At 37.9% G+C, this 26,733-nt stretch overlaps 1 protein-coding gene and 1 long non-coding RNA gene across 3 annotated transcripts; one reads left to right on the top strand and one right to left on the bottom strand.

Annotated features, from left to right (window-relative positions):
- LOC122659898 (RNA polymerase I-specific transcription initiation factor RRN3-like) lies at positions 1 to 23,976 on the top strand. Of its 2 annotated transcripts, XM_043855058.1 has the most exons (15): positions 1 to 194; positions 11,819 to 11,902; positions 12,421 to 12,492; positions 12,571 to 12,642; positions 12,729 to 12,965; positions 13,830 to 13,940; positions 14,029 to 14,142; positions 14,515 to 14,649; positions 14,747 to 14,815; positions 15,191 to 15,297; positions 20,390 to 20,473; positions 20,576 to 20,672; positions 21,598 to 21,717; positions 23,076 to 23,260; positions 23,576 to 23,976. In XM_043855058.1, the coding sequence occupies exons 1-15, from the start codon at positions 78 to 80 to the stop codon at positions 23,856 to 23,858; spliced, it is 1,887 nt and encodes a 628-aa protein (XP_043710993.1). In that variant the 5' UTR covers positions 1 to 77; the 3' UTR covers positions 23,859 to 23,976. The 2 variants fall into 2 exon arrangements, with proteins under 2 accessions (XP_043710993.1, XP_043710994.1); XM_043855059.1 differs by lacking the exons at positions 1 to 194; positions 11,819 to 11,902 and adding an exon at positions 12,182 to 12,280.
- On the bottom strand, positions 11,078 to 19,729 carry LOC122659899. Its single transcript, XR_006332575.1, has 3 exons — positions 19,573 to 19,729; positions 18,434 to 18,441; positions 11,078 to 11,090 (listed from the first exon to the last, which is right to left on the bottom strand). It is a non-coding gene; the product is annotated as an uncharacterized LOC122659899 (long non-coding RNA).
- Positions 23,977 to 26,733: the final 2,757 nt, after the last annotated feature.

Below are 26,733 nucleotides of genomic sequence, written 5' to 3'. Positions count from 1 at the left end.
CTCTTGGTTGTCTCAGGCTGTAGTTGGACAGGCTTTAGTTGAGCTGAGTTGAGCAAACTTGTCTCGACTTAGAGACCATGGGCCTGGAGTTAGCAAGCTACGGAACAGAGTATTGTGAGGAGATGGCGGATGTTGATTTCAGCGATTCAGAGGTAGTCTCTTATGTTCGAGACACCCTTAAATCCGTCTCTCAGGTAAACATTCTTGACTATTCACAGTCACATATCCTGACAGACTGACTTGGTTGAACTACTTTCTTGATTTAATCTTAAGTGGTCTGCTGTTTGGAAGAAAATTTTGATCTTATACTCTTTGGTCTTATGTCATTTGGCTCAATCTATTTGTTTGTTATGGTTCGTGGGATCGTGCTAAAGTTGGTCTTTTTTTTCTCAATGAAAATCACTTCTTTCTGTCAGTAATTTGAGAATCATTGACATGTTTTAAATTATGACAAAAAGTTTTCATTTCAAACAGGTAAAGTGCATTGTATAGAAATGCATCAAGAACCAAGATGAGGGTGCCTTCATGCTAACAGCTACATAGTGTCTCGGAAGATGATTGAGTCCCACTATGTAATGTAGTCCTAGAATAGGAGACAATCCTACTAGGAGCCAGGTAAAATCAGAGTGCAAACTATGTTGGCCGATTGGGACTGAATAGGTAAACTAGGGCAGAATTAGGGTTAGGATTAGGGATTTGAGCTAGGGTTTTATTTAGTAATGATGTGCAGGTCAAAAGGAATCTAATGGGATAGGTTTGAATAGGTTTAAACAAAAATTAAAATTCTGAAATTTTAGGGTTAGGGTTTCGGGTTTTAGGTTTTAGAAAATAGGTTGAATTTAGGGTTTCTAATGGGAGTTTTGGACAGGGCTTGGGATCGAGTTTTCTAAACAGGGAGGGGAAGGTTTGATCCAAATTTGGGAGGGTTTTGATGGTTGGAAGTACTAGTTCTGGAAAATTAGGGTTTTTGGGGTTTAATGGAGTTGGGGGATTTTAGGGTTTGAGAAACAAACAGGGACAACAGCTTGGGTCGAGTATAGGTAGTGGTATGGGGGGGGGGGCTGTGGTCTGAGTTTGATTGAATTCTGATGCAGGAACAGGTCTGGACAAAATTAAGATTAACTAAGGTTTTGGGGAATTTAAATAAAATAAAGGGGGATCAATTGGGGGAGGGAATAGAGGATTAGAAGAAGAAATTGATGAACAAGTTGCAGCAGAAGTCCATTGAGAGCAGCTTGAACAGGGTTGAAGGATAGAGCCACCTTCAGAGAAAGAACCTCCCAGCCGTCACGGCGTAAGGAGTCACAGGAGATCCACCTGCCCTCCTTCCTTGATAGAACCACAAGGCAACACTCCAGAGGAGCAGCAGCAGCAGCACTCGGCAGCCAACACTGTGGTGGCTGATTGTGCCCCTCCTATGTCTAAGCCAACATCAGAGATCACCTATACAGCAGGGTTTGAAAAATCGGATCCGGATTCGGAATTGGCCGATCCCGATTCCGGCTGATCCGGATTGGACTGATCCTCTACATAAACTAGGGTTTAGGGTTTTTTTTTTTGCCAATCTCCATTGATTCTGGTCTGATTATGGCTGATTCCTATCCAGATCAGAATTGCTCGGAACCAAACCGGATCCTGATTTCTGTTTTTAAACCCTGCTATACAGGCAATACGAGTTGCATGGCCAAGTCATATTAATTGTAATTTTTATTCATTCATTTGGATGGACAAAGACTTAAAAAGTTATTTCTGCCGTTAGATGGTGGGTAAGAAGGAAATAAATCTGTTCAAGTTGTTCTTTGTCACTGTGAATCCCACCTCGTCTATTAATGGGCCCTGATCCTTCATGCATGAGACACATGACATCTGAAGAGGGAAGCTCATAGTTCATATAAAGTTGCCCCTATTTTGACGCTGATCATTTTGTTTTACCACCTTTCTAATTTAAGGCTAGGTATAAATACCCAACCCCAGATAGGATCACCCGCTAACTCCAAACAATATCCCACCTAATGCAGATCCGTGGTTTGGAAGATCCAAATCGTATCGCTTGTGGGCCCACTCGAATAATAGACAACTCAAATCTGATGTGCAATGGCACAACTGTAAATAACCAGAATTTTCAAGGGTTAACTAGGCAAGTAGAGAGAAGGGGATATGATAGGGATTGTTTTGTATTGTCTAGGGATAAACTTGGAACCAAAGTTAAGGCAAGGGACATGGGAAATAAAGGAAGATAAGAAGGGTAATTATGGAAAGTAGGGAATAAATAAAGCAACAAAGGGAATCGTGGGAAAGGAGTTATCTTCTAAGAGGGAAAATAATGTAATTCTAGATTGGTAGGAGACCAACTAGAAGTCTAGAACCAATAACCAGGATCTGCTATGGATTGGGAAAATCGGCTAGGTCAAATTATGCGAAATTATGAAATTAGTGTTAGGGTTTGATGGGACCTAGGGTTAGATGTTAGGGTTAAGTTAGTAGAATGTGGATTGTATGGGAGAGAAGAGATGCTGAAAGTTAGTTAAATCAGATGACTAAATCTAAAGTTGTTGAGGAATCCTAGTAGAAATAGAATTGACGGGTAAAAGGGTAATTTCAGACAATCGGCTGGGTGGATGGTAATGAAATTTGTATCGTGTCTCTCTTAGGGTTTGAGGAGGATTCGAGCAAAATTTTAGCAGGTTCTAACGGTTGTACTTGGCTGGGCAGAATTCTCGCGAAAATCACCTTTCATTTGACCTTCTAAAAGGGTAGAAGAATAATTGCAAAATTTCAATTTCAGAATTACTTGTTATTTGAAAATATCTTGAACCTTGCAGAGAATTTCTAGCAACTGAATATGTTTCTTCAAGAGATCAGCTAGGTCAGAATTGGAGCTTGAGTGGAACTTGAACGGAGATCAATGGAATGGGGTTGGGGAGGGGAATGGCTATCTCAGCCTGGCAATCTCACCCAACCTATCTCAGGATTTTCACAAAGGCTAAAGCAAATATATCACCTATCAAATTCGTGTACAATGCTAGGCTCCCTTACAAACTTATATGGAAGACTCAAAAATAGACTTAGACACTAAAAAAGAATGGCCTAACCCTATCCTTAACTAATGAGGTAACCTAAATTGACTAAGAAAGTGAAATAATAAAGAAACAGACTCAAAATAGGACTCTAACTAAACTAATGAACTAAATCCCGTTTTCCTACTTTCTACCCATATTTTAGGCCCATTAAATTGGCCAATTACAAAATAAACCCATGGGATAAAAAGCCCAATACCTACATAACCAATCAAATGCTTATTTTTAATAAAATGAGCCATCTAAGTGACTTATTTACATCAATTCTCCCCTGCTTGAAAAAAATTCGTCCTCGAGTTTTGCAAAATGGAGGAATCAACTTTGTGTGATGAACATCTTTCTTCAACCCATAATAGTACTTAGGCAGCTCGTGGATGTTAGGAATGTGGTCTTCAAGGCATGGAACTTTCTCTTCAAAGAACTCTGGTGGCATAGCAAACTCTATGTGCTCAACTTCGAAATCAGCAGTCGTGTCCATGGGGTCTTCTACCAGTTGTGCCTTCAACCTGCTCTGCTTCAAACTCTTAACTCTTTCAGTTCTTCTTTGTCGCTCACAGTCCCTTCAATAGTTTCTTCAACCACCTTGTCATTTGTAGTACCATTCCACATCGTCCATGGTCTCAACTTTACTTGCTTCAAATTCTTCAATAAGCCTCGACATTCGAAACATTAAGGATTGACTCCTTCATGATGACAGAAATTGCAGTAACTTCAACATTTACCTCATAGATGCCATTGTTATCATCTAAGGTGTCTTCACACTCTTCTTCTTCAAGGGCAGCATTAAAAGTCCATTCATTTCCAAACTGTGGTTCACACACACCCAACATTTCTGTAATGGATTCAATGGTTGTGATCACTGAGTCTACCTTTTCTTGTTGATCTTCCATCTTCAAAATTTTAACGATTTCTATGGTAGCATCTGTGGCTTCAAACTTTTGCAATAAATGGTTCAAGTTCTCTTCAATTGTAAATGTCTTTTGGTGGTAATCTTGTCGAAGGGAGAGTTTTCTTTGCATATATTCTGGTAGGTACTTGTTCTTCAACTCATGCTTCATCTCTTCCCAAGTCCTAGGGTCACATCTTCTGGCTCTAAGTCTTTCTTCATGGGATTTCCATCATTGTTCAGCATAACCAGTCAATTGGAAGTAAACAAACCTAAGTTTCTCCGCCTCTGTTGGGTTGTACCGGTCAAAATATTCCTCTAGAGAATCCAACCAATCAAGGAATAGAGATGGAGCCCTTTGTCCGGCAAAGTAAGGAACTTCTGGCTCCATCTTCCTTGTGTTAACATCAACCCTAGGAGATGATAGTCTCTGATACCAAATAATGTAATTCGAGATTGGTAGGAGACCAACTAGAACCAATAACCAGGATCTGCTATGGATTGGGAAAATTGGCTTGGTCAAATTATGTGAAATTGTGAAATTGGGGTTGGGGTTTGATGTGACCTAGGGTTAGATGTTAGAGTAAGTTAGGAGAGTGTGGATTATATGGGAGAAAAGAGATGTTGAAAGTTCTACTTAAATCAGATGACTAAATCTGAAGTTATTGAGGAATCCTAGTAGAAATAGGATTGAGGGGTAAAAGGGTAATTTCAGACAATCGGCTGGGTGGATGGTAATGAATTTGTATCGAGTCTCTTTTAGGGTTTGAGGAGGATTCGATCAAGATTTCTGCAGGTTCTAACAGTTGTATTTGGCTGGGCAGAATTCTCGCGAAAATCAGCTTGCATGTGACCTTCTAGAAGGGAAGAAGAATAATTGCAGAATTTCAATTTCAGACTTGTTATTTGAAAATATCTTGAGCCTTGCAGAGAATTTCCAGCAACTGAAAATGTTTTTGCAAGAGATCAGCTAGGGCAGAACTGGAGCTTGAGTGGAACTTGAATGGAGATCGATGGAATGGGGTTGGGTAAGGGAATGACTATCTCAGCCTGGGCATCTCACCCAACCTATCTCAGGATTTTCACAAAGGCTAAAGCCAATATTTCATTCATCAAATTCGTGTACAATGCTGGCCTCCCTTTCAAACTTATATAGAAGACTCAAAAATAGACTTGGACACTAAAAAGGAAAGGCCTAACCCTATCTTTAACTAATAAGGTAACCTAAGGCTCTCTTTGGTATAATTTGAACATATGTGTTTGGTATTTTTTATAACCCTTATTTCTCATTAAAATAAATCAGTATAAGCATAAATTCATAAACAACTCGAGATTTGTTTATCATTTATCACCATAAAACTGTCAATGTTTATTTATGCGGGTACCATTAATGAACATGTGCAGAATTGCTACTTAAGTGGGGGTAAAATGGTAAATGAATGAAAATTAGAACAAAACCTCTCTCTCTCTCTCTCTTAAAATATATCATATTATATACTGGAGAAAAGTTCACTGTAGGGAGTGTACCGGCCACACCCAGACATAAAGGGGGATGGGGGCACGAAATGACCACCCTACTCCCATGAAAAGTGGAAATGCAACCCCCATGATGCCAATGCACATGCTATCATTGGCCCCCACGCACACGTAGGGGCCACACTCCCCCATAGTGAATATCAGCACTTATATTATATAATATTATATAATATAGTATCTATATATAATATACATACTAGTATATATATATATATATTATATTATATAATCTAAAAGGAAGGTTTTCGTTATATATATGATTAATATAATAATAATATGGAGAAAAGAATGCTATCCAATCGTGTGGCCCATGTGTCTCCTACGCCTAGACACAGAAGCACGCGAAAGTACCACGCTGCTCCAGGGAAAGGTAGAGATCCCACCTAAGGCGTGTACACTCCCATTGGCTAGCATGCGTGTGTAGGTTCTAGAGGCCCATGTAGCGATCTCTTGCCATAATAATATATTCTTCACTTAAGCATACCAAATATATTTTTCATTATAGAATCTATTAAATCTAGTAGTAACCAAACGATTATTGTTTATAGCCCGTAAACCATTATCATAATTGATTATTCATAAATAGGGCATAAACATAAAAATAAACTATGCCAAAGAGAGCCTAAATTGATTAAGAAAGTAAAATAATAAAGAAACAGACTCAAAATAGGACTCTAACTAAACTAATGAACTAAATCCCGTTTTCCTACTTTCTACCCATATTTTAGGCCCATTAAATTAACCAATTACAAAATAAACCCATGGGATCAAAAGCCCAACACCTACATAACCCAACCCGAAGCTTATTTTCAATAAAATAAGCCCTCTAAGTGACTTATTTACATCAGAAAATAGGATAAGACAACTATGTATGGCTGAAGGACAAAATAGAGTTAAAGAGAGAAGAGGAGACTATTAAAGCAAAAATAAAATATTAAAATAAAGGAACAAAGAATCTTGAAAGGGGGGGGGGGGTGGAGAAATTGTCTTCTATCTCTAGCGCAAAACAGAGATGGAAACCAGGCTTGATTTGAAGAGGAGAACTCCTTCGATAGGGATCCACTCGACCTGAAATTACTAGGGTAAAATCCTTGTTACTGGCCCTCCTAAATGAGATCCATATCGAGTTGGGATAAGAGACAATAAAGTAATTGGACAGATCTGGAATCAGACCAGGCGATCTCACAATTTGCAGGTTTCTACTAATGCTCGAATCTCACAGCTAGGGAAGCTTCTGGGCATGAGTTTCTAAAGTATGAATCGCCTTAGGGTGATGGTTTAACTCCCAAAATAAGAGGCTTGATGAAGAGCTCCTGAACTGGAAAATAAAACAGAACCGTGGGTGATTTTGGTTTTCGATAGAACAGGATAGAGGAGTAAGGAGAGAAGAAAAGAGAATTTCAGAATGAGAGAGAGTTGGTCACACAACCATGGTTTGTACCAATCTGGTAACAAAACTGTTGACAACCTAGGTCCTGTAACCAGTAACTTTAGAGAGGAGAAAAGAGAGAAGAGAAGATAGAAGAAGACTGTGCGATAGATTACTTTTACCGCTCCAGCCAATGTTCCTTTTTATAATAGCCTTGGACAGATTACATACTTAAAATAAAACTCTAGTCTAACTAGGAAAGGAACCAAACTAGGAAATTAAATAACTATGTCACGTTGGCCACACCCCAACTGACATATCTCAACACCCCCCCTCAAGCTGGAGTATACATGTATCAAAAGAAAGCTCCAGCTTGGACCAATATCCAATAGAACTGAAAAAATAAATGCTACACCAGTCTTGAATAGTAGTCGTAGACTCCAGTGAGCACAGAGAAAACTCCAATCAACCACCATAACACACACACTCCAAACATTCCAACACTCTCCCCTCAAGTTGGCGCATAGAAAGCACACATGCCCAACTTGAACGAAACAGGACAAAGCAGCTTTCCAAATTGTCGCAGCAGCATCTGGCAGTAAGTACCCACTTGTAATGTAGTACTTGGATTTGACACATGGGCGAATGGATGACACTCCCAATAATCCTGGACAGTTAAATCTTCAATAACTGGAGATAATTGATCTTCAAAACTTGGACAGACTTGATCAACAAACCGGGACAGATTTGTTCTGCAAAGCCTGAGAAGAATCGTTCTTCAAAATAGAGAGAAGCACCGATCTTAATAAAGGCAGAAAAAAAGGCAAACACAATCTTCCAAATAAGACAGCTTTCATCAATCTTCAATAGCTGTCCAATGATGAATCTCGGATCTTCACAGTAACATATAATCTTGAAAGAGATAAACATATAGGGCAGCACATCGAAAAAACCTGAATCAAACTCAATAGGGTCTGAAATCCTAAAAAAAAAATTCAGAAAATCTTCAAACTCCCCCTCATGGTAAATACAACCCAATAACAAGAGATACCCAATGGCAACTGTTGAAAAGACTGGTCTGCAAAGTCTGCAATGTGCTGCAAGTTATGGAATGGAATACTCAATCTCCCACTCACGTGTAGTGGTACACGGGGCCAAATAATGGAGATGATATAAGGGACAATGGGAAAAAAGTGTAATTTTTCAGAATTTTCCAAAGGTGCTATGGGTAAATAAAAAGGAAGGAATGGCAAAATTATAATTTACCAGAAATTTCCAAAGATGTTATGGGTAAATACCAAAGGTATGGGATATGGAGGGAATTAGAATTATTGCAAGGGGGATGGCAGAATTGCAATTAAATTGAAATCCAATTATAAACCCAACGAGAAAGTATGATAAAATATGGACAAGGGATGGCTTAGAGGAGTAGGGAGGTGTATTAATGGAAACTCAAAATAAAGCAAACAAAGATGAAGAGAAATCATGGGAAGGTCTTCTTCAACCTCATGACATAAACAAAGGCGGAGAAAGTCACGGAACCAGACCTGGTTCGAAGGGAATATCGCAGCAAATAGGGCTTTTTTCAACCTGAATTCTTGGGTAAGACTTCGTAATCTTCAGGCCTCTTCTACCGTGAGAGAAGAAAGCATACTCACCTTCAACCTTTGGCCACATCCGAAACCAGAAACGAAACCAGATTGGATTTCGAAGAAGAGAATTTCCTCACCTTTGATCTGTTCGATCCTAAATTTCAGGCAAGGTTTCGTAACACGTAGGCCTCTCAAGATCACCCAAAGACAGTCCCTGATTTTAGGTATTATGCCGACAAAGTGTGGCTGAAACAAGTTGGGGTGGTAATCTGAGAACCAGACCTGATTTGGTTTCAATTCTCACTGTAGGAGCATTAACAGGAGCCAAGATTCTAGAGTTTCGGTCGCCCTTTGGGAGAGAACAACCACACAAAGTTGCAGGAGGGAAGGAAGCTTTCGGCAATGGCCATCGACTCCCTCTCGACAACTTGATAGCACACATCATCCGCATTCGATTAAGCGAGACCTTCGATTCAGTGGAAGAAAACCAGCAGAGCCAGCAGAAACCCTCTACTTGTAATCGAGAGACAACGGGAAGACAAAAAAGGCACGGTGAAGCAGTATAGAGTCTTCTTCCTCCGGCAGTCGTAAAGTGGAAATACTTCGACATGCAGGTGGAAATCAGGCGGAACCCCTTCTACTAGTGACATCAAATCAGAGAAACCCTTAAGGCAGCAACAACGATGAGCAGAACAAATTGACACGATTTCCAAATAAATAAATAAACAAGGATGAAACGAGCAGGAAACGCTAGTTCTTCTTTTCTCTCTATGAACTAGGGTTTCTCAATAAATCGGAGAACCTTGAAACGACTCTCAAATCGGCAATCTTGGAGAGAATCAGTCACTGGTTGCCTAGCTCTGATACCATGTAGACAACCTAGGGCCTGTAACCAGTAACTTTAGAGAGGAGAAAAGAGAGGAGAAGATGGAAGAAGACTGTTCGATAGATTACTTGTACCGCTCCAGCCAATGTTTCTTTTTATAATAGCCTTGGACAGATTACATACTTAAAATAGAATTCTAGTCTAACTAGGAAAGGAACTAAACTAGGAAACTAAATAACTATGTCACGTTGGACACACCCCAACTGACTCAGCTCTCTACAACTCAAAACTTTTTTCATTCAAATCTGCTTCCATCGTTGGGTTACATCTCTATTTATAAAACCCAGAAAATTAATTCCTAATTGTTTACTAAAACTGAAAATTAAATTCCTAAATCAAGTGTACTATTAATTAGCCTATTCCTAAATGAACTCTGCTTCATCGTTGGGTTACATCTCTATTTATAAAAACCCAGAAAATAAACTCCTAATTGATTAATAAAACTGAAAATTAAATTCCTAAATCAACTCTACTATTAATTAGCCTATTAAAACTAAAGTATGGAAAAGACTCTTACCACTAAGTAGTCTATTTAAAATAAAAGATTACAAGATAAAATCCTAACTAATAAAAACCCTAATCAATAAATAAATTAAATATCCTACTGAACTTTAAAAAAATCCATGGACCCGGTCCATCGTCACATGGATACCCAAATGGGGTTGGGTCGGTCCAAGGCAGTGCACATGCATCACCACCATACCAAACAATATTCCCAACACAATAGGCCAGCAGCTAGTAGTGCCAACAATGCAACCGCTGTCGGCTGTCCTAGAGAACCTGAAGTATACCCTGGTCAGAATTGGCAGTCAAACTCTTCAGATGGAGCCTAACTTTCCATCGAGTTTAGACCTTTCATAGGTTAATAACTCCTCAAATATTCAAGCCCAGACTATTTATTGTTGCTGAGATATCATTGACTTACAGAATTAGAAATTAACCACTAAAATAGAAACTTAGTGAATAGAACTCAAACCAGCCAGCAGATCAACTCCAGGTTTGGATTGAGTGGAGAGGATGCTGACAGGGATTTGTGCTCCAAAAATTACTTGATTCCAATGGTTGGATACTTGGATGTCGAGTTCTGAAGGTCTGAAGTTGCAGCAGGGAAAAACTCTTGAAATCAGTACCGCAGGGTCTGGAATTCCACCTTGATCAGCAAAAGTTGTTGGCAGCAACTTAATGGAATATCTTCAGATGAAATATTGAACTCTAGCAGTAGCTTATTATAGTCTCGTTTAACCTCAGATTTGTACGGAAAGTAAATTCAGAATAGGGTGTCAATAGGAAAAAGATAGGAGGGTCTCGAACCCATGGCCTCTCACCATAACTCTCTCTCAGCAAACTGAATCTCACAGCCAAGCAGAAAGCTTAAAATTCTTTTATTCAAATCATTGGATTATGCTGCCCTCTTCCCTTTATTTATAATAGAAGTGTGGGTTACAAAATAGAAAGTATTTGCTAACAAGTTGCTTATAATCAAAATAGAAACTTCCTATAAAATCTAGTTGCCATACATCAAATTAGAAACTCCTATTATAGAGAATAAAACAAAAATTGTAACAAGCTGAAATTAGAAACTACCTAAGATTCTATTGCAATGAAATGAAATATACTTTCTAAATTTGAAAATAGAAACTAAACTATGATATTGGCAGCATCTAATATTTCACTCCAGCTGTCCCTATGGGGTCCACACCATTGTTCACTTGAACTACTCATGAACAGTAACTTTATCTGAATTCTATTTTGGTCATTCTCTTCCTCATGCTTCAATCTACATCAACTCTTCCCCAGTCAGTTTTACCCAAAAACAGTGCTCCAGAAAAAGAAAAGGATTTTTGTGAAATCTCAAGTTTCCATGCCTCTTATTTTTGGTCATTGCTGACCCAGTAGAACTAAATACACTTACCCAAGTACTTTTTCCTGTTTCCGTTAGCTTGCTAGCTTTGTACCGTTCTCTTTTAAAAGGATGGTTTTTCTGTATAATTTTTAAAAATAATCATACCTTTTGGCTGATCTTTCTGTACTTGTATTATTTTTGGGGCCTTGCCTCTCTGCTAATAAAATATGTGATTATCAAACAAACCTAGAATAGAAAAAAAGGAGAAAAGTTACTATGTTCTATATTGTTTTAGTTGAATCCTGAAAGTATGTATTTGTGTTAATATTTTGCGTGAAAACATAGTATATGGGTGGTCATTGTAATATGAGTTTTCCTGAATGCCTTTTCCCCCCTACTTGCTGTTTTCTGTTTGAAGGCTTCTCAGCAATGCAATAATTTCTTTTACAGTTCAATCAGAATTCTGACTAGGTATTTGTATATAAGATTTATGGAGTCCAAAATACTATATTTTCTTGATGAATTACTATAGATTGTCTACTCTATTGATAATGTAATTTAGTTTAAACAATATATTTTTTATTTAAGATCTTTTAATTTATGTAAAAAGCTCGACTTTGCTGGCTTAGGGTGACACCGACCGTTTTAACCAGCTAATTGGAGTCATGCATTACACTGAAGGTCTTGCTCCAGATGATGTCGCCTTGCTTGTGGTAGGTCATGTCATCTTGGCTAAAATCTTGTTTGGGGATTTATTCATAACTTAATGCAACTCAACATATTGGCATATTTATCTTTTTTGTGACTTCAAATTTACTATCTATATTCTTTTTGTTAACTCTCGACTAGGTATCTGTATATAAGATTTATGGAGTCCAAAATACTATATTTTCTTGATGAATTACTATAGATTGTCTACTCTATTGATAATGTAATTTAGTTTAAACAATATATTTTTTATTTAAGATCTTTTAATTTATGTAAAAAGCTCGACTTTGCTGGCTTAGGGTGACACCGACCGTTTTAACCAGCTAATTGGAGTCATGCATTACACTGAAGGTCTTGCTCCAGATGATGTCGCCTTGCTTGTGGTAGGTCATGTCATCTTGACTAAAATCTTGTTTGGGGATTTATTCATAACTTAATGCAACTCAACATATTGGCATATTTATCTTTTTTGTGACTTCAAATTTACTATCTATATTCTTTTTGTTAACTCTCGACTGTACAGACAAGTTTGAAGGCACTTTCTGGAGTGGTTTCCTATGTTGATATTGTTCTCCATGAAGCTCTTCTATCATCTGTAAGTCGATACTAAATTTGTTTTTCTGCATGTATCTATACAGTTTTCATGAAAATTCTTTCATTATTCTTTCTCCAGATTTTTGGGATGAGTATGTGGAACTATGGACCTGATGTTATGGATCCGTTAGTGGAACTAATTAAATCTTTGGTATGTGGTTTTTGATGTATTATCTTCAAGGGATCTTTTGTTGATTGGATTCGTGGTGATAATATTCCATTTTTATCATAATGCAGGCTGCTTCAAATGGAGCATTTGTTGATTCATGTTTGGATATGCTTGTTAGGAATTTTATGCCACCCAAATCCTTCATAGGTTTTTTGAGACAGCCCCGGGGCTGTGCAAGAAAGGATGAGGTTCTTAATCGGGTGCATTCAGCGTTGACTGACATTGCTTACTTGGTGCCACTTGCTCCCTCTAGATTGTTGCCCATAATTCTAAAGAGAATGCCAAACATGTTTGATAATGAAGCTGTGAGTAGTCTAACTTGAGTTTCTTTATATTGGATATATATGCGGATGACACCATCTATATGAACTATGGAGGCTTGTGACAGATATTACAATTTACAAACAGGTTCTCTGCCCTCCATTCAATGGGGCCTGCAGAGGAGATAAAGTACTGCTATTAAAATAATTGCAAAATTTTTCTTTTTCTTCTAAAAAAAAATTAAATTTCAACATTTTTTAGTTTTGGCATTTTAGGGGGTCCGAAATCCAAAATTATCCAACATGTGGATTTTAATGATAAACCAGTACTCATTCTATGATTCAGCAAGGAGAAATAAATTACCTGGGATGGAGTTATTTTCTGTATTTACATTTATTTGTGCACATATTTACATTTATTTTTGCATGTGCACATGTGTTTTTACTGAATCCCATTGTTTATTATCTAATTATTTTAGGTCTAGAAAGTATTTACTAAATTCCCATTTCACAAGTGAATTTTTTCCCCTTTGATATCTTGAATAACTTATGCCAACCTACTAGAGAAGATTGGAGCTGGCTTATGTATGGAAGAGTGAGATAACCGTGTTTTATTTCTACTGTTTGAAGATGTCTCTATGCTGGCCTAGCTTGCTGCCCCCATAATCTAGGAACTTTTTGAAATTTTAAGTGAATTATTGTCCATCCCCATCCTAAAACATGGTTACTTTGTTGTCTATTTCTTTTTGTTAATTTTCCTTTTTTTCCCCCCCTGGGTTTTCACCTTCTCTGAGTTACTTCTTTACCTAACCTATTTGGATGAGTATTTCTACGTCTTTGTATTTTTTGTCTGCTAAGTTGTTAGCGTTTTTGGCTCAGTTCTGAGGATATATCCTTCTGTTCTTCTAGTTACTCGTGATGTATGTGGAGAGCATGTTAAGGCTGGAAAGCAGTGCAATTGGAGAACTTATTGGTAGCACAATGTTAATGGCAGTGGTGGACAGGCTTGTAGATTTAGATGTGAGTAATGCAGCTCTCTACAAAAATATTCTAGGAATCACTATGCATATGTGTTTTTTAATATTTTTATGTGTATATTGATTTCCAGGTGGAGATAGGATGGGATGACATTATACAGGAGGACTCAAGTAAAGGAATATTTCACATGGAATTAGAAGATTTAGAGGAAGCTGCAGATTATGCTGCGAAAGATGGATCCGAGGTATGCTTTCCTAATGTACTCAATTTTTATTTGTTTGTTTCTAAAATTAGGAATAATTGCTCTTGAACAGATTGTAATGAAAAGCCGTCATCCTCCTTTTCACATGGCACATTTGTGAGGGTTCCAGAGAAGTTTTTGGATCAGATGGTTGAGACTTGGGATAAATTAGTGGGTTGATTGTTCCCTTTTTTGGATCCATTGAGTGCTGAGTCCCACCCACCCTGCATATGTACCAAGTGTAAGGCCGAGTTTGGCTGGTGGGCTGCTATCTGCTCTAATCTGCAAGTATCCTTTGCAAACTAGTTTATTCAGTAGACATGGGATTTTTTTAAGTCTGTCAGTAAAATATCAGATGTTCTTGCATTTGTTCAGTTTTTGAAAGGAACTTTGTGTGGACTGAAGTCAATGAACTTTGGAGGCAATGTGGTTGCTGAAAAATTGGATAGCTTGATGGTACTCACTTGCCAACATTTGGAATCATGTTATGATGAAGGCCGTCTTACAAAGGTATTCCTTCTACTGTAGTTTCATCTTTTCTATCTCTTGGGTGTGTACTATGCTGATAGGGCTTCTTACCTATATCTGCTTTTTTCACTATGATTAGGTATTTGATACTCTTCTTCAATCCTTTCGGGTCACTGTTCTCAATGCCTACAAGTCAAAGTTTGCTCAGGTAATTCTTGCTTCTGATGCTCTTCACTGTTTGTAAGTGTGTGTGCTCCTGAATTTTGCTTTTTATTTTTTCCCTTTCTTTCATAATCAACTTCAGGTAGGTCTTTCTTTCTTCGGTAAGACAGGTAGGTGTTTCTTATCTTCATAAATATCATATTCAGGAACTATATGTGGTGTTGTTTTTTTTTTTTTGATAAGAAGAAGATTATATTACTAAAACAAAAAGATTACATAATTAGGGAAGGGGATTGGGACACATAGTTACACCATTTAAAGTCTACACTAGTAAAGTTATCAGTTGCATCCGCAAGTTCAAAATTGTTGTTTCCACCTTGACTTGACTGATGACTGAGACTCGGTTGCTTTCTTATTGCAGTTTGTGATGTTCTATGCTTGTTCACTGGATCCTGGAAGTTGTGCTGTGAGATTTGCCAACTTGCTTTCAGACATATTTCTGTGTGAGACTCACCCTCCACTTACTAGGTAAGTTGGAAGAGTATTGACAATTGTTATTGGAGCTGTCTGAAGCCTCTCTTGAGTGCAATATTTCTTGTTGCATTGTGCCTTGGTTAAGGTCTTTCAGTTTTGGTATGTTTCTCTCTTTCCTGTGTAAAAGTGTATAACAATGTTAGGAGTGGACACTGTATTCATCTTTGCAGATTCATGCATTGGTGAGGTTCATCACCCTGGGACTTTTCTCTAAGAGTCTACTAGGCGACTGGTTAAGACTTCATAAGTCTTTAATGCTTGATTCTGACCTGAAAGCACCATTAAGGTTCTCAGGTTCTTTAGTGCTGGCAAACCGAAATGCTGGGGCATGTGCTTTCTGTTTGGTATTAATGTACTATTACAGCCTTGTTAACTTATTTGTTCTCTTACGATCATAAAATGAGGGGCTGTGCTTCTCTCTCTCTCCATCCCCCCTCCTCTTAGAATATTACTTTGATTTCTTCACAACTTGTCTCGTTTTTTTTTGTTTACATTTCATATATTGACTGGATATTCAGTGTCCTGTGCGGAGAATATATATATATATAAATTTTTCTTTCTTATTGAGTAGTTCTTCTGGAACAATTTATTCCCTTTTGACACCTGTTCTCTTTTGTAGCCTATCACTAAAGTTCTTAAAGACCATGACAGCAACTCAGAGGCTTATGCAACTCAAGTTTACAGACTAATTGATCATTTTTTCTTTTGGGTAAATAAATATATCACCAAACCTCAAGAGGGGGCAGGGGGAAAAAAAGGGGGGGGGAGAATATACAAGAAAAGAAGAAGGGAGAAAGGAGGGAGGGGGGGAAAGAACAATCAACCTGACCTACGCAGAGATGGTGGACTGCAAAAGATGCAAATCAAGACCCCAGGAGGCAACAATATGCCTGTTGTCTAATTGATTAGTTGAGTAATTGATCATTAATGCTAATTGATCAACTAATCAATTAGACAATTGATCATTAATGCTAGTAAAATTCAGAAAATAGTTTTTTTTTTAATTTATTAATAATCAACATATGAAACTTAATCCACCAGCCCACAAAACTCTAGGCAACAACTAATATATGATAAATCTTTCTAATGGTGATAAATTTTTTTTTTCAGTTGTCTTTTCATTCTTTCAAGAAATTGAAGTTGGAAAGAGTAGTAAATTGAGGGAAGACTAAAAGAATATGGGTTTGCAAGTTTAGTTGAGAAAAGTTGTAGAGCAAGAATCTAAGGAAAAGGTTGTACCTATGGCGAGGGTCAAAGTGGTGGGGTGGGTTTGATTAGTTGAGGAGAAAACGTGTTGGTTTTATACTATTTGATTTTACTATTTCGCCAAGTGTATTTTGGGGCTGGAGATTAAAATGGGGTCTAAAATTTTTGAGCTTCATCATTAGGCTTAAGTTCCTGAAGGATTCAGGTCCTCTGTCTTCCCTTTCTTGGTCTAATGTTAATCAATGTTGCCGTTTTATTTCCCTGTTATATGTTATTTTGTTATTTCTTGTTTTGATCAGTTTCATAAAATCATCAGTGTCTCAACATCACGTTCTTAAGAAATGTAGGACGAACTTAGGTTGTTGAATCCATGGTATTACTATGAGGAAGAGGTTTGAGAGAAAGGACCAAGGGTTCCATTTTCTTTTGGGGGGTGTTTAGGGTGTGGAGTTGAATGATGAAAATAGTTGGATATTCACGATCTAGTGGAGATGTGATGATGCAGGAATGATGGCTAGGAGTTGCTAGTTTTATTTTCTTTTAATTTTGATTCAATTTGTAGTTTGGTTCATTAGAATGGGTCAGTTTTAAGTGGTCATGTGACTATTTACTTAGTTATGTTCATTTTCAACGTAGGATAGTAGTCTGTTGTTTTTTTTTAAGGAGTCATGTTAGAGATAAACCTCCATGCGTGGGAGAGTCATAGTCTGTTTTAGAGTCCTGATTTCATTTAATATCTTCTTTATGTTATTAAAAAACAGGGCTAACTAGCCCCACGATGAGTTAGAATACAATTTGTTCTGTGTGTGGCTGGTCTACTACTCGGTGAAGCTTGGAAACCCAACTGATCCTCTCCTCCTCCCCCTCTCTTCGAATCAGGTCTGAATACCCCCCTTCTTCCTTCTATTCTGATCCTTTCCTCCTCTCTTTTTTCTTTTCTTAATTAATCTTGCTGCTGTTCTCACTTTCTTAATACAGGCAGTACCTTGTTTCTGAAACAAGTTTTGGACTGCTATTTGTTCATATCATCTCTGTTAGTTATTGGTTAGGCCTGAAACTTGGCATCTACACTTCTGGCATTATTCTCTAGTAGGTTCTATCCACTCTTACTAGTTTCTATTTCCGTTTATTACTGTTTTAATAATCTGCTCTGTTTTCTGAAGTTTCCTGCAACTGTTTATCGCACCATTCTAGCCCATTAAAATAATACATCATGGACTAGTTCTGTTCATTAGGGCTGGGTGATTCTGTTGCTGATGCTCTATTCTTGTTTGTTTTAGTTTTTGAGAGTTACAACCTAATTGAGGGAGTTGGTCTACCGCTGGTCTCTCCTTTGAGTCACTTGCACTTGTGTGGGCCCATAAGTGAACTCAACAAGGTTTCCAAACCCTGGGTTCCGCATCATGTGATGGGGCTGAGGAGGTTAATAAAGTTCAAAAGGGTGTACCCAATGTACAAGGCTCCCAACCCAGTGGGGTCTGGGGAGGGTTATAATGTATGAAGCCATAACTCTGCTTTGCGGAGACGCTGTTTCCCAACTCGAACCCGCAACCACTAGGTCGCAAGCAAGCAACCTTATCGTTGTGGCGGGGATGTTAAAAAAGTTTAGAGTTGCTAATTCCAGATCAATATTAAATTTTCTAAAATAAAAATCCCCCACATGCTAATAATTTTGGATGAATTAAGGAAGCAGAGAAGAGCATGGAGGAAGTCAAGGGATGAAATCTAATAGGATATAGGTGACATTGCTTTCTTGGGGCAGAGATTATTGGGGTATAGAAAGTTGTCAAGGCGTCCAGGCGCCTTGTTCGCCTAGTTGTGTCGCCTTGAATTTTGACCCTCTCCACCGCCTTGGGTCGCCTAACCGCCGTGACAACTATGATAGAAATACGATACAATAAAGAATTAGAAAAGGAGTACAAACCAATAACACTGGATAAAAGAGAAATGATGGAGAAGACCAAGAAGAAATCGTACCACATACACTAATTAGCTATTTAATTAAATTCAGCTCACCTAACCTTCAACCCAGTGCAATGTGGTTGGCTGCATGAATCCTGTTTCACACCACTCAACTTTACCATATATACTATTTCTTGAACTTAATAATCCTACTATTATATGGGTGGTTTCATTTAGCTTGGCGGCATTGGTGACATGGGTGGGACCATGTGATATAGGACATCAAACCCATCTCACTGGCCGAATTCTGACTTGAAACATCAAGGAGATATAGTTAAAAAGGTGAATTTAAAGTTTCATAAAATTACAAGAATGCCATTTCATTCTAGTGATATGTTTGGAACAGTCACTTTGGACTCACTTTTGGGGCACTTCTATGCTTGTTTTGGGTTAAAATTTGACCATTGAGATGGTGTGGTGTTGATGCAGACAAGTCACTTAGTCACCTATAGGGCTTATTTTGTTGGAAATAAGCCTTAGGTTGGGTTATGTAGGTATTGGGCCTATGATCCCATGGGTTTTCTTTGTAATGGCCAATGGGCCACGGGTAGAAAGTAGGAAAACGAGATTCACTTCATTACTCGAGTTAAAGTCCTGTTTTGAGTATGTTTTTTTGTGTTATTCACTTTCCTAGTCAATTTAGGTTACCTTATTAGAAATAATGTAAACTAGTCACAAGTGATAACCAGTCCACAAGAGGATCACAAACTTCAGATCCAGCAATGGTAAATACTTAGATCGTTTCTCAGATTTGCAGGAAATTTCAGAACAATAAAAAAAAAAAAAAAGAAATCGAAGAAGGGGGAAGAAGAAGATAGGGTACTACTCTCTATCAGACTCAGGTCTCTCATCCACAGCCTCTCACTATATTTTGCTCTCCCACCAGTGGCATCTCACCATAATCTCTCACAGAGCAAAGCACAAAGCTATTTGATTCCCAATCTCATTAATCAAATTCATGTACAAGGCTGTAGCCTCTTACAAACTTATATAGACAACTCAAACACTAAAAAGGAAAAGCCTAACCCAATCCTTACTAATAAGGTAACATAAACTGACTAGGAAACTAAAATAATGAAAGAACTTGACTCAAAACAGGACTCTAACTAAAATAATGAATTAAATCCCGTTTTCCTACTTTCTACCCATATTTTATTCCCATTAAAGTGGCACATTACAAATAAAACCTATGGGATCAAAAGCCCAACACCTACCCAATGAAATAAGCCCTATTTCCAATGAAATAAGCCCTCTAAGTGACTTAGTACTCTGTCACGTGGAGCCACATCTGTTTGCCACTTCGCAATTTGGTGCTGGTGGGCTAAACCACTTGGTGATTTGTTGTATGAAATTTCCTTCTAAGCATAGCTGTATTTCCATTCATACCTTCCCATAGTACCTTCAAGCAATTGCTTGTGCAAGTGTACCTATCAATTGGACTTAAAATTTTTACTTCCATATTTCATTGAACCAGATTTATTTCATTTCTGTCAAACTCTGATCTGAATCTTGGTTGCCCTGCATAAGAGCAGTTCTACAACATTGGATATGAATGTCTATTGGTTCCATACTTCCATGTTAAGAAAACAGAAGTTACTACTGAGAAGTATAGAGGAGATGAAAACATAATGACTTGTTCCTTTATGTATCAGAGTCTAGAGGTGATATAATCCATGGTAACTGCCTAACTGGTGTGTCTTGGCTGTGTGGTCAAGGCTTACAGGTTCATTATTTCAATCCATGACTTGTAGATTGTCTATAGTTCTTGCATTGCAGTACCTTATCAAATCAGGATTCTTATTTTGACAAACTTGGGTGTGGGAATCCTTAGACTATCCCTTTTTCTGATCTCTCCCCCTCCCCTGAAAAACATTTATCTGAATTTTTTTTTTAATCTTCTTTCATTGGTTGTTTACAGGATGGGTGCTGCTGCTTATCTTGGTAGTTATTTGGCCCGTGCGAAGTTCTTGCCATCCTCTTTGATTGCCTACATGTTGAAAAGGTCAATGTCATTCTTATTTTTCTCACTGTAGAAACTTATGATACATGTATTTAAAAATAATTCCTGACCTGGTGTGCACCTTTGTTAACCTCCTTGTTTCAGACTCGTTGGTTGGTGTTATAAATATATCCAAATTCAGGATGGTGAAGTGAAGACAATAAATCCAGTGACTCATAGGATCTTTTATTCTGGGTGCCAGGTACATGATTAACTTGACGATTTGGTAAAATCTAACTGTTCTTGGATATGAATAACTTCGTTAATTGGATAATTCTTTTTTTTTCCCTAATAAAGTAGAGAGGGGAGCAGTTAAATGTCATTCAATCTTTTGGGTTCTATTGTGTGGGTAAAATTGTCAAGTTCCTCAAATCTATCTATACAAGTGGTTATCTAGTTTCTGCTTTCTTGTTTCCATGTCCATTCACGAATCACGATTGAGTTATTCAAGTTATTTTATTCTTTTAATTATGTAGTTGTTTGACTTTGAACTACAAGGGTGGTTAAAAATCCTTGTTTTTGTTACCCTAGATGTCAAAAGATTGAAATCATTGTTTTTCCAAATCGTTCTGATTTTCTATCGAATGGCCTTTTTTCCCCCAATTCTTTCTATGATTTTCTATTGAATTTTTCCAAAATTTTCTCTGATTTTCTATTGAATGGTCGTTTTGCTTGGACGGATTCTTTGTGAAAAGTGGAGCATTCCTGTTGTAGATGTGTGATCCAATGGACAATTGGACATTGATTTTGGTTTTGTCCAAATGATATACAAAGGTTATAGCCTGCAAGTGTGTCCTGATTGGATGCTCCTCACAATTTGTTATTGGTAGTCTTTCGGCTATGGAGTTGAAAACTGGATTATTTTCATCCAAATAATCTCTTGACCAAATTGTGCTTGTAACATTAATCTTCAGGATTTTTTTTTATTGGTAGTGGGAGTACTCTCATTTGGCTAATTAGATATTTGGATTAATAACATATACTACTGTACTGCATTCCACCCAACATTAAAGGATTGAGTTCTATGTAGAATGCTGTATGGATAAAAGACTTGCTGGATCAGGTCTTGTGTGTGCGTGTGAGTATAAAATATATATTTGAATTTTCATATTTTTATTTCTGTACAGGCTGTCATGTATGTGCTTTGCTTCAGAATGAGCTCAATGGTTGACGTCCCTCCTCTCAAATCACAGCTTTTCCAAATGCCTTTAGAACAAATCTTGCATCACCCACTGGATCCATTGAAGGTAAATTATTGGAATTAGGATGCATCTATCATTTTCAAGACCTGTATTTTCAAATTGTTATCGACTTGCCTGACCTGCTGATGTGGGTCTGGTTCCTCTAATATTTTATCTGATCATAGACACAATGTGCATCAAAACGAATTTTAATGCTAAACAAATATGCAGTAGTTTGACCCGACTAGCTGGTTTAACTGATTAACTGTTTAAAATCAGGTTTAAGTTTGATTTTGATGTCATATCCAGTTGGGGTTTTAAGGGTGTGTTTGGTTGCGTAAATCCACAGATGGTAATTTCATAGAATTGTGATTCTCAATTATTAAACCTGTTTGGTTGTGTAATTCCACAGAATTAAGAGAACCACCTGATTCCATTTTTTATACTAAAGTTGCTTCATTCTTGAGTTCACCTCTTAGTGAATTCACATATGGATCACCTGATTCCTGATTCCATTGTTCATTTAAATATCATGATTTAACCTGGAAGCAATATTTTTAATAATTAATATTTTATTAAAAAATAAAGCACTAATATTTAATTAAATAAAACACTAATAGTTAACAAATAAAATCTTATATTTATTAAATAAAATACCATTTTTTAGTTAAAATTTTATGCTTATATTTTTTTAAAATAAAACAATAATAATCAATTAAATAAAAGCTAATATTTAATTAAATAAAAAACTACTATTTAATTAAATAAAAAACTAATATTTTATTAAAAAAACAGACTTAGGGTAACCAAACAATTTTTCATATGGATTCAAGATGAATCCAACTGATAGACTCAGGGTAACCAAACAGTTTTTTAAGAAGATTCACATCACAGAATCATGATAACCAAACATTTTATTTTCCAGAATAACGAATCCACAGATGGTAACTCTGTGGATAACCACCCAGAATCAATGCAGGCTCCAGTGTGGATCATCTTGGCTCCACATACCATGGGTAGGTAGTTAAGTCATAGATAAAACCGTAAAGTAATACACACCCCTGTATATAGGATTCTATTATTGATTAATATTGATTAGCACAGATAGCTTTGTGACCAATGTCAATGTCCTCTTGATTGTGTGTCTAGTCTGTTACTTCTCTCTGTACAGCTAGGTGATCTGCACCCTCAAAACACTGATGAAGAATGGTCACTTGTTTAACTAATCAAAGTTACTTATACTTGCACTTGAATTATCACTATATTCGATTGGTACCAAAATATAAGTATTTCTTATGCATTAACATCTTAGAAAAAGGGAAGGTCAAGGAACCTCTGTCTTGCTCATTGGATACAAATTTTTCCATATGTATACCAGTCTTGACTCACTGAACCTAAGTTCTTTCAGCTTTCTATTGGAACAGGTGTGCCTGCCCTCAATAGTGAAGGAATTTCTCCGACAGGCAAAAGCAGCTCGCCTGTTCACACTGTCGGAAAACTTCCTTTTCAGTGACTTGCTGGAATCAGATTTGTCCAAGGCTTTTGGAGGGATGCAAAGATTGGACATGTTCTTCCCTTTTGACCCATGTTTATTGAAGAAATGTGACAGGTAAAGTTTCAAAGCCCCATATTTCTCACCTAATCCCGCCTCACAGAGGTACATGTCTAGATGGAAGGTTTCTTACTGCCTCCCCTGCACATAAGACATTATCAAAGATTTGATCCATAGAATGACCATATCATAGGTCAAAAAGAGGTTCAATTGAATGATCTTAACCATTGGGAGAGGCAAGTAGGATGATTTTTCACTACAATTAAGGGCCAAATGGAATCTTGCTCTGATACAAAATATTTAGGATTTTTTTTTGGTTTTGACTTCAGGGTTTCACCTCTCATTTGAGATTGCCCACATGTTTTTTTGAAGGTTTATACGCCCAAATTTTGTGTACTGGTCAATGGTTAGAACTACATACGATGAAGAAGATGAAGCAATCACTGAAGAAGATGATAATGATGTCGTGTCAGATGATGCTGCTGCTAGGAGCTTTGATGAGCATGACATTGATCTGGATGAATTTGAGTACTCAATGAACAAAATGTCCATTACTCCGAGGAATTCCTCAAAGCATGGGTTGACCAGTGGGCTTCGGGCACCCATGAGAATGCCTGCTAAAATAAGGCCTTCTACGAGTCCAGAATCCCTGTGATTTCATAAATGCTCCTCTCAATGGTGAGGAACCAAAATTTTGGATGCTTATGAAAATAAAAAACTATGATAATGAGCCAATTTTGCTGCGATTACACCTTTTAAGTACGACTGAGGTCAGGTGTGGTGTATGTGTAGCGGTGTACATGAGTGGAGTGAGAGTATACCATTATAAAAGATGCAGATGAATGGGTCCCTTGGCTGGGGTACATCATGCTAAAAGATGCAGTTAGATAGATTGGATCTGTGTCTGGGATACGATGCCTACAGAGCTAGTCTGGATTTCTCAGATAGTGAGAGCTTGTTGTATGAGTTGTAAATTTATAATTATGATGCAGTTATTTGATAGCTAGCTTGATTATTCATATTTGGGTGGTACTATTACTAATAGATGTGGTTATTTGATTACTGTGATAAATTTTGGGAGAAAAAACGTTAACCTGTGCCTCGGTGTACCTACGACCAGGCACAGCCACGCATGAAATGACTGGCGCACCCTCCTGGAAGGGCAGAAGGGATCAGGGGTGTGATGGTCATTTTGTGTGCGACTGTATGGGTGCAGGTACACATCGAGGCACTGTACCGGTTAGCGTTCCTTTTCCCTGATTTTTTTTTCTCTCTTCCTTTTGGGGTCACCGATGAGAGTCCTGGTCACAAGCTTGTTTTTATATTTGAGTACATGTGAGGTGCGGGCAGAGTTGTGGATCTACTTGGATTTAATGTTAAAGTCGGTAACTTTGTTCAGTTTTAGATCCAGAGGCAGGATCTAAAGCTCGCACTTTTGGTGAACCTCTGCTGTGTATTTATTTTTTCTTCCACCAAGTTGTGTGCTGTCTAGCAAGCTGTATGTAATTGACAGAAAGTAATTAATTGGTAAATCGATAAAGGTTAAAAGGGCCGCGGGGGGGGAAGGAATATTTGGTTTTGTTTAAGAGTGCTGGCTGTGCGTCAGCTAGATACCAGTCTACTGCATTGTGGATACTAGGGTTCAACAGGTCTGGGTTTTTGAAACCCCAGCTCCAGCCTCAGGTTTCTAGTGCCCATGATTGTGCTGAGATATTTCAGTCCAGGACTTCCTCTGCTGGGATTAGGGCAGGTTGGCTTGGCCCTGTTTTGTCATTAAGTCATATGGTTAATCCAATGAGGGAAAATATGCTAACTGATCGTGCGGTTCCTATGCCTAGATATAGATAGTGCAAAATTACAGCTCAATCCCAAGTAATTAAAAATATCCTATTAACTTAAATGCTCCTACACTAACTCTTATTGGCCCTATGCTAGTGCATGACGCCACATGACAGGTTAGCATTCTCTTGCCCATTCAATAATAACCATTTTAAGGGAAAGAGCTCTCAAGCGTGGATCTGCCTGTGGAGGGGCCAATGGGAGAGTAGGTGGGGGCATTGAGTGGGGCATTGCACATTTCAAGGTTAGGGTGGGGGTGAAATGGCTTCCCCCCCCCCCCCCCCCCCCCCAATGTGTTGGTGTACAATCTTGAACAGGGTTTAATTTTTTTTTTTAAAAATAAAAAAATAGTAAGTAGGTCTTTAGGGGGGTCAACTCTTGACCTTTTAATTGTGAAGTGTTGGTCCGTATCAATTAAGCTATTGTGGGTTAATAAACAATTTTGAAACTGTACTGTTAGAACATCAGGATCCTATAATGAGACCAGAATAATAAAAGAATGACGAAGAGAAAAAAGAGATGGAAGAGAGGAGAAGAAACACATAAGGTTCAAAGGTGGGAGAGAACCTGCGGCTAGAACACGGCTAGAACAAAATGTTCTACCGTAGGTCTGTCCCTCTCTGTTTATAATTAATCATAGTAAAAGAATAGGACAATACTGCCCCTATAATCAACCAACATTACATAGAACTCAAGAACCGATAGATAAGAAAGAGGAAAATACTAAATTGCCCCTAGCACACTAATACTTCAACACTCCCCCTCAAGTTGGAGCATATATATCAACCATGATCAGCTTGTTACAACAAGAACGAAAACTAGGAGCGAAAAGTGACTTGGTAAACACTTCAGCAAGTTGATCAGATGAGGAAACAAATGGTGTCTCGATCAACTTCTTCAACACGGCACTACGAATGAAGTGACAACCCACTTCAATATGTTTGGTCCTCTCATGAAAGACCGGATTACTAGCAATGTAGATGGCTACCTGGTTGTCACAATACGTCTTCATCGGAGTTGGGACCGGAAAACCCATCTCAAGAAATAAAGATCGAATCCACATTAACTCAGCAATAGTATGCGCCATAGCTCTATACTCTACTTCAGCACTAGACCTAGCAATCGTGGTCTGTTTCTTACTCTGCCACGTAACCAGGTTCCTGCCAACAAAAGTACAATACCCTGTGGTAGACCGATGATCACTAGCTGAACCGGCCCAATCTGCATCAGAGTATGCAACTAACTCCATATGTGTATTGGGATGGTAAATAAGCCCCTTCCCAGGAGCACCCTTCAAATATCGAAGTACTCGAATAGTTGCATCCCAATGAGACTTACAAGGAGATTGCATGAACTGACTGAAAACTCCGACAGCAAATTATATGTCTGACCTAGTAACAGTCAAGTATACTAACTTCCCAATCAAGTTTTTGTAGGAATGGACCTTTTTGAGAGGTTCACTATAATCAATCCCAAAATTTTGATTAGGATCCATAGGAATATCCACTGGTTTGGCAGCAAACATACCGGTATTAGTCAAGAGATCTAAAACATACTTTCTTTGAGATACGTTGATCCCCTTTTTGCTTCTAATAAGCTTAATCCCAAGAAAGTAATGAAGCTGGCCCAAGTCTTTGGTATGAAAATGCTGTTGTAACCTCCTTAATGCTACTCTCATCGTTTCCTGAGAC

Source organism: Telopea speciosissima, chromosome 4 (genome assembly GCF_018873765.1).
Source record: "Telopea speciosissima isolate NSW1024214 ecotype Mountain lineage chromosome 4, Tspe_v1, whole genome shotgun sequence".
NCBI lineage: Eukaryota > Viridiplantae > Streptophyta > Magnoliopsida > Proteales > Proteaceae > Telopea > Telopea speciosissima.
Note: the sequence above shows the minus strand (reverse complement) of the source record. Positions and strands in the feature narration are given on the sequence as shown.